The 13839-nt window shown below is 28.2% G+C and overlaps 1 protein-coding gene across 1 annotated transcript; it reads right to left on the reverse strand.

Annotated features, from left to right (window-relative positions):
* Positions 1–3359: 3359 nt before the first annotated feature.
* LOC145093243 (salicylic acid-binding protein 2-like) lies at positions 3360–13248 on the reverse strand. The gene is made up of 3 exons (XM_079031326.1): positions 12833–13248; positions 3818–3955; positions 3360–3744 (listed from the first exon to the last, which is right to left on the reverse strand). Exons 1-3 carry the CDS (start codon positions 13217–13219, stop codon positions 3463–3465), a joined length of 807 nt encoding a protein of 268 aa, XP_078887452.1. The 5' UTR covers positions 13220–13248; the 3' UTR covers positions 3360–3462.
* Between the last annotated feature and the right edge of the window lie 591 nt (positions 13249–13839).

Raw genomic sequence — 13839 nt, forward strand, 5'->3', positions numbered from 1 at the left:
CTACAAGAAATTTGGTTGTTTACCTACACATGTTTTGTGTGGGTGGAAGGTTGTTTTGTGTTGGTAATTATGTTTACCCACAAATAATTTAAGTGTTACTATGTATTGGCTCATGTCTGTTGATATAGATCATCACCTACATATCACTTATGTGTTAGTATATGGTCAACTATACCAAGACATACATGTGTGGCTAAAACTATTAAATATGTGTGGATAAAAGTTTTATAATTTGTTTTAATGGCTGATGACGTGGTTGATGACATGGCTACTAATATGGACAATGACATGGACTACATAGATGACTTGTCAAGTTATGTGGCATGTCTTTACAAAGTGTCGTGACACATGTCATAACATATGTGTTGGTAGATGTGTAGGTATCAATTGTAATATGTGTTGGTAAATATATACTTATATGTAGGAACTAACAACAAAACATAAAGGTGACAAATATTCAAATATATACAAACACATACAAAATATGTAAATGGAAATAGAAACATATGTGAGAAAAAACCATTCTAATATAAAATGTTATTACGTAATAATTCAATACACAAACAAAAAAATTCAAGTAATACAATTAAAATGCTTCAACCATCCAAAGAAAAAAATAAGTCTATATGCTCAGTCCCATCAATATTTGGAGGTGATGTAGTATTTTGCTTTGCTTGATCTGACCTCCAATCTGTCATTTAAAGTAATTATACAACTTAGATCAATAGCTCTCGACATATAAAAAATATATCAACAAGTAAATTTGAGCATTTTACTAATCAGTTATTGCTCAGTTGAGATCGTTCTACATTAATACCCAAGTATGTTCTAAATGGGTCAACTAATAAAGCTGAAGAATTAGTATCGATCAATAAATTAGTGTACCAAAAAGAAAAAAAAAAACTTGTTATTGTTACCTGAGATTGAAGAGATTGGACTTGGCTGATTGCTTGATATTAGAGGGATTTGATCTCATTTTATCATATACATTAGTAAATAGACATTGCAGATATGAAAAACACGATTGTTCTTTCTTTCATAAAATTAATTAAATATAGCTAAACTTCATTTATGTTTATATTAAGTATACCATAGGGGACCTATATTTGGCCATTAAATCAACGAGATGGAGCAGCAACAATAGAATTAGCAAAAAAAAACAAATATGTAAACATGAAACATACCAACAGAAGCAGAAGAGAAGCATATCTATCAATAAACATTAAACATGATCACGATGATGAATAGTGCAAGATTTGAATTTATATATATATATATATATATATATATATATATATATATATATATATATATATATATATATATATATATATATATATATATATGGCGGGTAACGACAATGAGCAGCAAAGGAGCATGACGCTAGGGTTTCAATTAGTGAGTGGCGGTGAGGATAGCGAAGTATTTGTGTTTTCGTATACGATTGTGAATAATTGATTATTAATAGTAAAATTATATGAATGAAATTCTTGACAGGATCATTTAAATTAAAATTGGCATATGGATGGAATGATTAAAAAAATTTAGGTAATTCAAATCAACTTTTAGAAATTTGGAGGGGAATAACTAATAGTAAAAATTTTCAATAAAGTTTTTGGCAAATTTCAAATATCCTAAACGATATTTTAGATATTTCCCGATTTTTACTTTAGTTTGTTTTAGATTTCTAATTGCGCTGTCATTTTCTTGTATTTACAACACTAATTTAAAATGATTTTATGTAAATATTATATTTTATTAATAACTATTGTATATTTATATATTATCTATACATATGAATACGTCTAAAGTATAAGTGCGTATTGAATTTGAAAAAATATATTTTGTTGGTAAATTGAACAAACAACTACATATACGCGTTTATATTTTAAATATTAAATACTCGTTTATAAACAAATATTATATGTTGGTAAAACAGACAAATTTAATTTCCATATACATTATCTGCACATTAAGAAAAATTTCAAAGACTAATTTAACATCAAATGAATCACCAACTTAGATGAGAAATTTTACTGAAAAAATAATATATCATTAAAAAAATTTAACTTCACATATACACGTAGGAATATTACCTACACATACAGAAAATTTTTAATATGTGTAGGTATTACTTTGCCATGTCATTTATACAACTTCAGTTATTATTAATATTTAATTTAGTTAGCAACAACATATGTGAAGTAAAATTATGTGTTTGTAAAATCAACTAAATCACCCATACATCCTTTTAATTTATATATATGTGTATGTATATTACCTACACATAATATATCTTTATAACATGTGCGGGTAATTTCATACTAAATAAATCACAAATCTTAGTGGGAAATTTTCCACCTAAATAAAATGTTACTATAAAGTATTACCTACACATATTAAATGTTAAATGTTATGAAAAAATATTTTTTTCAATTACCCATACATATGAAAAATATGTATAGATATATACGTACACATATCATGTGTGGGTAATTTATGTGTAGGTAAAGACCCCAAATTCTTATAGTTACATTGAAAAATACACTCATTTCTAACATTGTAGTTTCATTTTTTTAAATGGTTGGGTATTATACTTTAAAATATCTATCTAACAACTGTAGAAATTGTTTTGCATTTGGATGATGCTGTTGTAAGTAGGTTAGATTTTTCAAAATTAAAGTTGTAAACTTGTGATAGAAAGAAATGGATGTATGATGCTGTAATAGATAACCAAAGTAACTATGTTGCTATTTCCTGCATTCTCCCAAACAACACCAACTTATCTCTCTCTGACCCATTCAAACCCGCGCCAATGGCGCGGGTGACCTTCCTCTAGTTATTTATATACTACTTATAATGTTTTAAAGATATTTAAAGGAGTTCTCGTGAATGTGACAATTTCTTAAATTATTTGGAACATAGACCACATTATTATTAACTAGGCTTCCTAAGCTTAATATATGTATTTTTTTACATATATTCAAATTATAATATATGTTTTACATATATTCAGACTTACTGTTGAAGATGAAGATCATTTATAAGGACTTGGACATGTAGAATATCACAATCTATATAAGATCATTTATAAGGGCTTGGACATGTAGAATATCACAATCTATATTCAGACTAACACTATTATTATGTGTTGATCACCTTTATACTTTATATTTTTTAATTTGCAAATTTTATTAAAATTAAAACTTTTCACAAATGTTGATTTCAAGAAAGTTAAATGGTTTAAAACTATTTAATTGTCTAAATTATATGAGGGGTGCTTCACTATGTCCTATTGTTATCAAGTGCTTCAAAGTCCTTAAATAATATGTCAAAACTTCCTAAATTTCAACATGGCCTTGCCACACAAAAGCGATAATACGCTATCATTAAACGTTATTTGCAATCAAAATCACATACATATTTCATTTTCCAAAAATAATTTATAAATGAACAACATGACTATGCATATTCATGTGCTATATCAAGGAGGCAAACACTAAGTTGCTTCGGGTCGCACAACATCGGCATATGATCCATTCCATTCAACTCTTTCACCTCAACCACTGGATTGTTTTCGATCATCCAACGTTGAAACTCTTCTTTGATTGTTATATCTTCATCACAAATGATAAAAGCTCGTTTTACAGAGCCAAACCTTCCTTCTGTAAAATGTTTTGCTGTGGCTAGGTCTTTTAGAAATAAAGATCCAGGCCTTATCAATATTTTTCCTAATTCACGATCCTATAAGTAGCATAATAGTGTTATCACTAATCCAATGATAATAATTATTTTTGAGAATGATGACGATTATTACCTCATTGGTGCAAAGTTGATAGAGTTTCAATGATAGAAACTCGGGACCAAGAAGCATCGATGTTTCAGACTCATTTTCATCATTGTATGACAATAATTGTGTGTCTAACCAAGCTTCTTGTGGTGTGCTTTTGTTATACTGTATATTCGGTAAATAAAATAAATTATAAGATATAATGCAATGAAAACTAATACAAATTATAATTTTAAATACATATTGGACAATAAATAATGGAAGTATATATATTAGTTAATGTGCATTCCATTTCTATGTATGTGCATTCCATTTCTATGTAACGTTATTTAATATCTATATTTTTGATTTCACGTCTCTAGTTTTTAACATTTAGGGATTCATACAAGAGCTTAACGCTATATGTATGTTTTCCTTTTTGTAATTTTTTACATTAATTCAGTCATATGATCTTAAAATTTTCTTCTCAACTTTGTTCATATGAGAATAGAAATTATTTTAGAATAATTTACAAATATTCGGTTATGATATTACAACTTAAAATATTAATGAATTACCACATATAATACAATTATAGAAATTTAAGCTCATGATTTAATTCTCTAATGTCAAGAAATTGTTTGTATTGACAATTTTGATTGTTTGAAAACAAAATATATATATATATATATATATATATATATATATATATATATATATATATATATATATATATATATATACACCAATCTAGCAATTAACTTGAAGTGTAGTGGATCTAGTTTTCAGGCCCCCACGAGTCCACAACCACGACTTTAAATTACACTATTTGAAAATGTTACACGTGTACTTATTAGTCATGGCCGAATTATTCCTTTCTGTTGATCACTATGTATAGATTCGTTGAAAATATGACGTACAATTTAATACCACATGTATGGATGCAAAAGTTATAATTAATTTTTTTAGGATTAACATCATAACATTTTATTTATATTTATGTAAATCTTAGTTATGACAATAACAAATTATGTTTCAAAATTATATAAAAAATAATGCTTAACTTTGTTTAGCACAAAACACGTATGACCCTTTTATATATATATATATATATATATATATATATATATATATATATATATATATATATATATATATATATATATATAACACTTTATTGCAAAATTAAGAAAGCACAAAGCGTGATTGGAGTTGATTTGAAAAGAGAAAAATAAAGATAAAGTAACCTACCAACCATTTTCTTTGATGGACGACCTGTGGGGTGGCGATTAATATGCCCGAAATAGAAGAAAAAAAACCTTTTAACTGTGTGTTCCTCTTCAGACGGTGTTTCTATTTCTTCTGATTTGTCGGCCAAGCAAAGTCAGATGACCAGTAGTAGGGGGGAATCCAAACTCGTATTTACAGGTGAGTAAGCTATTTAAGGGAAAAGAGAAACGAGTCGACTATTTGAGGCGGCAAAGAGGAGGTAGTTGAAGAGTGGAGATTTTAATAGAGGATGGCTTGGCAAATGGAATTAGCGGGAGTAAGACACGTTGCATAGGCGCTTCAAATTATGTAGGCGGTGGGAAGCTGCTTTGGGGGAAACGCAAAATTAACCTTCAAGTCACTAAAAGTAAGCAGACAAACACCTCTCATCAGGAAACGTTGTCGTTTCTTGGACTTCAGGTGTGTAGTCACCATGATGTACCATTGAGGGAAGCTTGAAGAAGACAAGCAAGCAGGTGACAAGAGGAAGCTCCTGAATGACGTGCATAGTGTTACCAATCAAAAAAGGGTCTCACGTATAGGTAAATGATATATATATATATATATATATATATATATATATATATATATATATATATATATATATATATATATATATATATATATATATATAGGTAAAGGTTCAAATGAGAACCAAAAAAGAATAAGAACCATTACCTGATACATCTAAAACTTATTAACTTCAACTTCCCTTTTAACATTTAGAGCAAAAACCTTCATTTATATCCTTCAACCACCAGTCTGATGAAAACCACCACTCTCATCGCTTGTTGCACCACCGCCACCACCGGTGACGGCGGCTTCACCACCACCACCACCAGTGACGATGTCTCCTCCACCGATCTACGAGATCCACCTCCAAATCTATGATTTTTTACGCTAGATCTACAATTTCCTCCTTCAGATCTACAAGTTTTTCAGCTAGATCTCGTGATGTGGAAGGAGTTCTGATGGGATCTCGAGACGTGGAAGGATTTCCAATAAAATCTAATGTTCAGACAAAGGAGTTCCGATGGAATCCAAGCTGACACCGGTGCCACCATCTAGATGTGCGATTTCCGCTCTAGATCTATGAGATTCACCACCATTCAACCACTATAGAACCACCAGTAGTGTCTTCCTCCTCCAAATATGTAAGTTTTGCTACTAATTGCCACCAGTAACGACGATTACAATGTCACTGACTATTGACGAGGCCAGTTACACGAGCACAAACATCCGACGAGACCAGATATATGAGATCTTGCGAGTGACAAAGCAAGATCATTAAGATTTGGTGGTGTTGTTACAACCAATGTGTCACTCATCATCTTTTTAACATCAGGTATATTATGATGAGCTTATATGAGTGTTTTTTAACCTTTGTACAATTATCTTCATGTTTATTTATTGTGTTTTACATCTTACTCCATTTTTGCTACCTATTATGTGTTAAAAGGCTTAGTAAAAATCAGAATCAAGAAACATTTCATGATGCACACAATGTGTTTGATGATTTGCCTGAATGAAAATTTGAAACTGTAAATAGTGTTTGTTGTACATTAAGTTGTGAATAAGTGTATAAAACTTATGTATTAACATTTGAATAACCTAAATCCTACTGTTTTTTTTTGTATTTATGAATAGTTTGAGTTGTATAAGTATTGTGAATGGTTTTTTTGATGCACACAAGGTGTTTGATGATTTGTGTGAATGAAAATTATAAAATTTGAAAAGTGTTTTTTAGTTGTGAACATTTTAAATAAGTGTCATAAACTGCTTTATTAAACTGTGAAGTAAAAGTTTTGAAATATGAGTTTTAATTTGAGAATATAGTAATGAATGTATAATTTTTATGTATTAAACATCAAATTTATTATACTAAGTTGTGAATTTGTGTATTAAACTGTGAATTGACTGTATTAAGAATTTTAGGTTGATAATATGGATGTGAATTTATACTTTTGTGTATTAAATTATGAATGTGTTGTAATAAGTTGTGAACTTTATGTATTAAGCTATGATTTTTATGCTTTAAACTGTGAATTAACTGCATTATCTATGAATTTTTTGTTTAAACTGTGCATTAACTGTATTAAATTGTGAATTTTTTTGTATTACATTGTTATTTTTGTGTTTAAAAATGTTAATTAATTGCATTAATTTGTGATTTTTCTGTTTAAACTGTTAATTGACTGTATTAAGTTGTGAATTTACAATGAATTTTATGTTAAAATATAAATGATTTATGCGAAAATGTTTTTTTTAGTTTTCTTGTGAATATATTTATTTTTTGTGTTGTATAAATATGTAAGAAGATATTAGTTTTATAATTATTTTGCAGTAAACTTATAATAAGTGAATTAATTGGTTTACTAAATTATAAATATAATATTTAAGCTGCTAAATAACGATTTTATATACATATTTGATTTAGAAGGAAGGATGATTGCGATGGTGACAATTGTGGCTGGTGATGTCGTATTGTAGTTGGTGGTGATGGTAGAATTTGAGTTTATCTTCTTTGAAATTTTGAATTATTGTAAAATGGATTGTATTAAGTTTGTGAATTTTTGTGTATTAAACTGTAAATGGACTGTATTCAGTTGTATATTTTATATAAATTTTTCCCTAAAATATGAATGAATATATGCATGAAAATATTGTTGTGTATTAGTGAATCAATATGTTCATTAAACTGTGAATATGAAAAATTTAAACTGTGAATACGCATTACACACCATAGATCTTTTAAGGAAATCTAAAATTTAGAAAAAGAAAAATTGACTTTGTCAAGGCATAAATCTATTTTTTATTAATATTTAGTATGTTTGGTTGCAAAAATAAAAGGGTATGTATTAAAAACTATTACCAAATAAATTAGAACTATAATATTTGTTTTATTAAGCTGTGAATATGACATGAAAATACAATTGAACTTGATGTTAGTCCGGCGGTGGTCCGACATCGGCCCGACACCGGTCTGATGGTGGTCCGACAACTTCCAAGAATAAGTGGCAACTAGTTGTAAATAAGGAAATGAAAAAGTTTGTTTTATATAATTTTAATGTTTAATTTGTCTAAAATGTCTTTAATGAAAACATTTAAAAAATGGTTCTTAGGGTTCTTAACCTTTTGGGGTTCTCATTTGAACGATTCCCTATATATATATATATATATATATATATATATATATATATATATATATATAGTTAGTTAGTTAGGTTCAAATGTTTTCACTATCTATTGTGTGCATGTATGATTGATTCTGGACCAATCATTTTAGTTATTTTAAGAAAGTAATTAATGCATATTAAATGTTGAAGATGTAATTAATATCCATTATCTCTTCAACATATAATATACATTAATTACTTTTTTAAAATAACTAAAATGATTGGTCCAGAATCAATCATACATGCACACAATAGATAGTGAAAACAAAATAACCTAACTATATATATATATATATATATATATATATATATATATATATATATATATATATATATATATATAAAATCATTTTTATACAGCTCAAAACATAAAAACATGTTTTTAAAAGTATAAATCCGTTTTTAATAAGTTTTAATATAAGTTCTAGAAGTATAAATACGTTTATATATATATATATATATATATATATATATATATATATATATATATATATATATATATATATCAGGAGGGTTCACTTGAGATTAAAAAAAATAAAGATTTTGAGATTCAACCTCAACCACATATTTCTTATTTGTCACTCTAATGCTCCAGCGTACCAGCAACAACATCGTATGCTTAATCATAAATGATTATATAGCAGAGTGGTATAATCATATAGGATTATACATATTTATACGTATATGTCTAATTATAAATGATTGAACATATATGTCTGTTCACATATTGAGTAATCATAAATGATTATGACACTTGGTGGCATAAGAGGTGGTGGTGTCAGAGGTGGCGGTGGTATAAGTAACGGAAGTGACTGTGGTAGGGTCGACTGGTGTCAGAGGTGGTGGTAGTGGTCGTAGCGGTGACGGTTATGGTGGTGGGGATGGTAGCGGAGGAGAAAGGAACAAGTGGCACTGTATAATCATTTATGATTATATCAGGCCTACCGTGCCGGTACGCCGGAGGGTTAGAGCGGCAGATGTGAAATACGTGGTTGTGGTTAAATCTCAGTATCTTTATTTTATTTTTAATCTTAACGGAACCTAACATATATATATATATATATATATATATATATATATATATATATATATATATATATATATATATATATATATATATATATATATATATATATATAGGGAAGGGGTATATGTAAAACAAAAAAAAACCCTAAAAATCATAAAAATACATAAAAAAAAAATACTTAGAGATCAAAAATCTTTTTTTTGACTTTATATTCTTAAAAATCGCAAGTTTTTTTTTTTACAAATTTGCTGAAAAAAAATCAAAAAATTGATTTTTTTTTAATTTTTTAACTTTTTTATTATTTTATTATTTTTTGGTTTTTTTTTCTAAAAAAAAAATCAACGAAATTGTATAAAATGTTGCGATTTTTAAGAATATAAAGTCAAAAAAAAGGTTTATGATCTCTACGTATTTTTTATGCATTTTTATGGTTTTTTAAGGTTTTTTTCCATAAAAGTTATATATATATATATATATATATATATATATATATATATATATATATATATATATATATTCTAAACAAAGCTGAATTATGTATATAATTTTGAAAAATTGCTATCTTCGCCATTTTTTTATTTTTTTTTCGAAAAAAAAGCTTAAGGTTTTTACGTTTTTTTTTTTTTTTGAATTTTAATGGCCATAGTAGACAAAATTGCAAAAATGGTCCCTGTGGTATACATTTTTTTGGGAGTTTTAGTCCAAAGCACAACTTTTTTGGATTGGTGGTCCTTTTGAGCTAGTTTTGTTGCGTTTTTGGTCCCTATGAATAGTGAAATGACTTTAATGCCCTTGTGATATTTATTTTTTCATTTTTCTTTCATTTCTTTTTAAATCTAATACTAATTTATTTATTTTAATAATTAAAAAAATAAAAAAGGTCTCTCTCTCTCTGTCTCTCTCTTCTTCTTCTTCTTCTTTTTCTTCATCTGATCGATCATGTTCATCTTCTTCCTCAGAAAAACACATGCACACTCAAATTGGTACATGATATTACCTATTAATGCAAGAATTTGAAGTTTATAAACCCCAATTTCAGATTTTAGATAAAATCAGTCATGAAAGAAGTAATCTATACGAAGATTTCTGGTCAACATTAGTGGATGTTCTTCATTTACTGAAACTGTGTTTGCATATGCTGGTGGGTATTGTAGATTATTGAAAATATTGAACCTTTGTGGATGTGGAAAAACTTCATCTGATAATGCCTTAAAGGTATACAAGAATCAACCTTTATTATCACAATCAATTAGTACTCCCCTATTTGCACATTTTTTTTTCTGCAAATAAGAACACATACATTTGATTAAAGAAGTCTTGCTCATCTCTCTTTAAACCAAATTTCTTAGTTTTTCAGTTCATTTACACCTCGATCTGACCTGGCATTTCGATTTTAAGAAGGGAGGTGGATGTGTTTTTTTTTTCCGATCAGAACATCTAGGTAAAAACACGGACACTCCCCTGTTTCTCGTTTACTTTCTTAAAAACACACACACACACACACACACTCATGAGGTGAATCAGGACTATAAGTTGCCACCTGAACACATGAAATGGAAATTAAATATTTTAGGAGGAAAATAACAAAGAAAATAATGAGGGGTAGAGAAAACTGATCAGAAAAAAATTCATTGGCATCATTTGCATTGATTTCGTTACTACCAGCCATGAAGAACACAAAACTTGTTTGAATCTCCTTTGCTGTTTTCCTTAATTTTCTTCAGGAAATTCAGACGAATAATTTAGAACCCTAAAACTGCAAGTGTTCTTCAGATGGATCGGCCTCTGGACCATCCCAAAAAACCTAGTAAATTCCTTATATTTTAGAGGGTTCCAACGCTGAAATGATATAAAAAAGGGAAGTAAAGAATGTGAGAGTTAGAGAGAGAGAGAGAAAGAGAGAGAGATAGAGAGAGAGAGAGAGAGAGAATTTAAGGGGGTGAGAGTCAAACAGAAAAGAACAACAATGGTGGACGAAGATATCGTTTAGTGTGTGTGGGGGTTATCTTGATGAAGAAGACGAGAGAGAGGGAGAGAGAGAGAGAGAGAGAGAGAGAGAGAGAGAGAAGCCCCATATTTTTAATTAATAAAAAATTAAATTAAATAGAAAAAACAAAGAAAAATATATCGTAAGGGCATTAAAGTCATTTCACTATTCAAAAGGATAAAAAACGCAACGAAACTACTTCAAAAAGACCATGAATCCAAAAAAATCATGGTTTGAACTGAAACACCAAAAAAATGCATACCACATGGACCATTTTTGCAATTTTGACGGCACAGCACAAATATTGTATTTTGTTTGCATCTTTTATACTAAACAAAGTTGAATTATGTATGTAATTTTGAAAACTTGTTATTTTCAAAAGTATTATATATATATATATATATATATATATATATATATATATATATATATATATATATATATATATATATATGTCAATTAGTTATGGACCTACTAAAATTAAATAGTGTTTTTTTTCCTATAATTTTAAATACTTTTATGCAATGTTTTAAAAACCGGTTTTTTAGTTGAATCGGTATGGTGGTCGGTTCCCGGTTCAACCGGTTCGACCGCCGAGTGAACTGATTTCTATATTTTTCATGTTTTTTTATTTTTTTATTTTCCTACACATACATACATACATAAATTATGAATTTGATGTTTATAATTTCAAACATTAAAAATACACATAAAAATAAGTTGTAAATGAATCCAAATACCTTAAAATAACACGTAACCATAAGTTTTAGTGTTTACATCAATCCATATACGCCAAAAAGAAAATAAAATATAATACCGAAACGAAATATAGTTTTAGATAAATACAACTACATCAAAAAACTTTATAATATTGCCATATGTTTTTATTTAGGGAAAATTAAATATATTTGAAAGAAAAAAAATCACCAAAGTTTATTATGTAAATGATTCTTTTTCATGTGTTTTTATTCGATTTAACCGGTTTATTTTGACCAGTTCAACTGGGTTTTTTCTAAAACCGGCCGGTTCAATTCGGCTCAAAAATCAATGTAAAACCGGTAATAGTTGAACCGTCCCCTCCTCCGTTTCCCGGTTCAACCGGTTCGACTGAACGGTTCAAACCAGTTTTTAAATAATTGCTTTTAAGTTATTTTCTATAAAATAGAATGACGTGCATAATTAAACTAAACGAAAGAATCATGAGAATTGGTATTCCATCTTACGTCAATCATGATGTTATATTAGAAGTATTTGATTAATTATTCAAAGTAATTAATTTTTATAACAAAACGTTAACTAATTATGATGTTATATTAGAATTTAGAAGTATTTGATTAATTATTAAAGGACATAATATTACGTGAATCACATTCTCGAACAATTCATTTCTAGGTTACTTGTTTCCTACATTAAGAATGTTATACTGACGCATACAATATAATTTTTTTAGTTATGGAAACATAATCTTTTCAATTAAAATTTGTTGATAAATATCGACATATGATAATAGCAAGTAAAGTGAAAAAATAAATAAAATTAGATTAAAATCTCAATTAGAAAAAGATAATTTATTTATTTTAAAACAATTAAAAATATTTTTTTACCTGGTCTAAAACATAGGAAGGCGTATGTGCAGTATCCGGCATGAAAGCCGTGAGGAAGACTGCAATAGAGATCTTTCCCGGGAACTTCTCCATGGCGAGAGCCAAGTTCATACCACCAAGGCTATGTCCGACGAGCACCACCTTCTTCTCCGGCGGAATGGTGGCCATGAATTCCAGTAACGGCAAACTGTAATCAGCAAGTGTAGCCACGTCTTGTATTACTTTGGTGTTTGTGCCGGAGGCTGAGAGATCAAAGGCGGAGACGCGGTGGCCGGCAGCTTCAAGAAGAGGTTTGAGCTTGAACCAACACCATGCTCCATGGCATGCTCCGTGTACCAGAACAAAATGCTTCTCCTCATCTCCGGTGGTTGTCATTTTATCCTCCATCCATTTGTTTGTGTGGTTATTTAAAGAAAGTTCCGGATGACAAAATCGTCAAATTGACTAATATTAGATATTGGAATAGCTGGAAGGTGGCTCGCTCACAAGAAAACATAAAATAAAAAAAATAAAAAATTGAATTAATTCTTTACGACATAGGTGACTAGGGGTCAATTTATTTTCATTTCTAATTTACATGTCAATTTATTATTGGTTTGTAAAATATATAAAATAAAACTTATTATCTGAAAATTTTGAACAATTTCTTTTATATATATATATATATATATATATATATATATATATATATATATATATATATATATATATATATATATATATATATATTGAGTTCCTTTAGGAATAATACCAATCATGATATTCTTCATGAGGTTGGTTTAACTCACCGGGTTAAGTCGTAGAAGAGAGATTACAAATGAATTGAATATTTTTTTAATAGATAATTAGGTGTGAGACTTATGTATTACATGAGTTTATTTAAAACAAAAAACTAAATACAAAATTCTAAACATTTGAAAAGTTTGAATTTATAAGAAAAATGAGAAAATATTGAATTATAAAAATTAATGTGTTTTTTTTTCTTTTAAATTTAAACAAATAATTTA

This window comes from Lactuca serriola, chromosome 3 (assembly GCF_051521515.1).
Source record: "Lactuca serriola cultivar US96UC23 chromosome 3, Lser_US96UC23_V15, whole genome shotgun sequence".
NCBI classification, from domain to species: Eukaryota; Viridiplantae; Streptophyta; class Magnoliopsida; order Asterales; family Asteraceae; genus Lactuca; species Lactuca serriola.

Coding starts and splice junctions, on each gene's coding strand:
- LOC145093243 (XM_079031326.1), bottom strand. CDS start 13,219: ATGGAGGATAAAATGACAACCACCGGAGATGAGGAGAAGCATTTTGTT. Junction 3,956..12,832: donor CTTCCTATGTTTTAGACCAG/GTAAAAAAATAT, acceptor CCGAATATACAG/TATAACAAAAGCACACCACA. Junction 3,745..3,817: donor ATCAACTTTGCACCAATGAG/GTAATAATCGTC, acceptor TGCTACTTATAG/GATCGTGAATTAGGAAAAAT.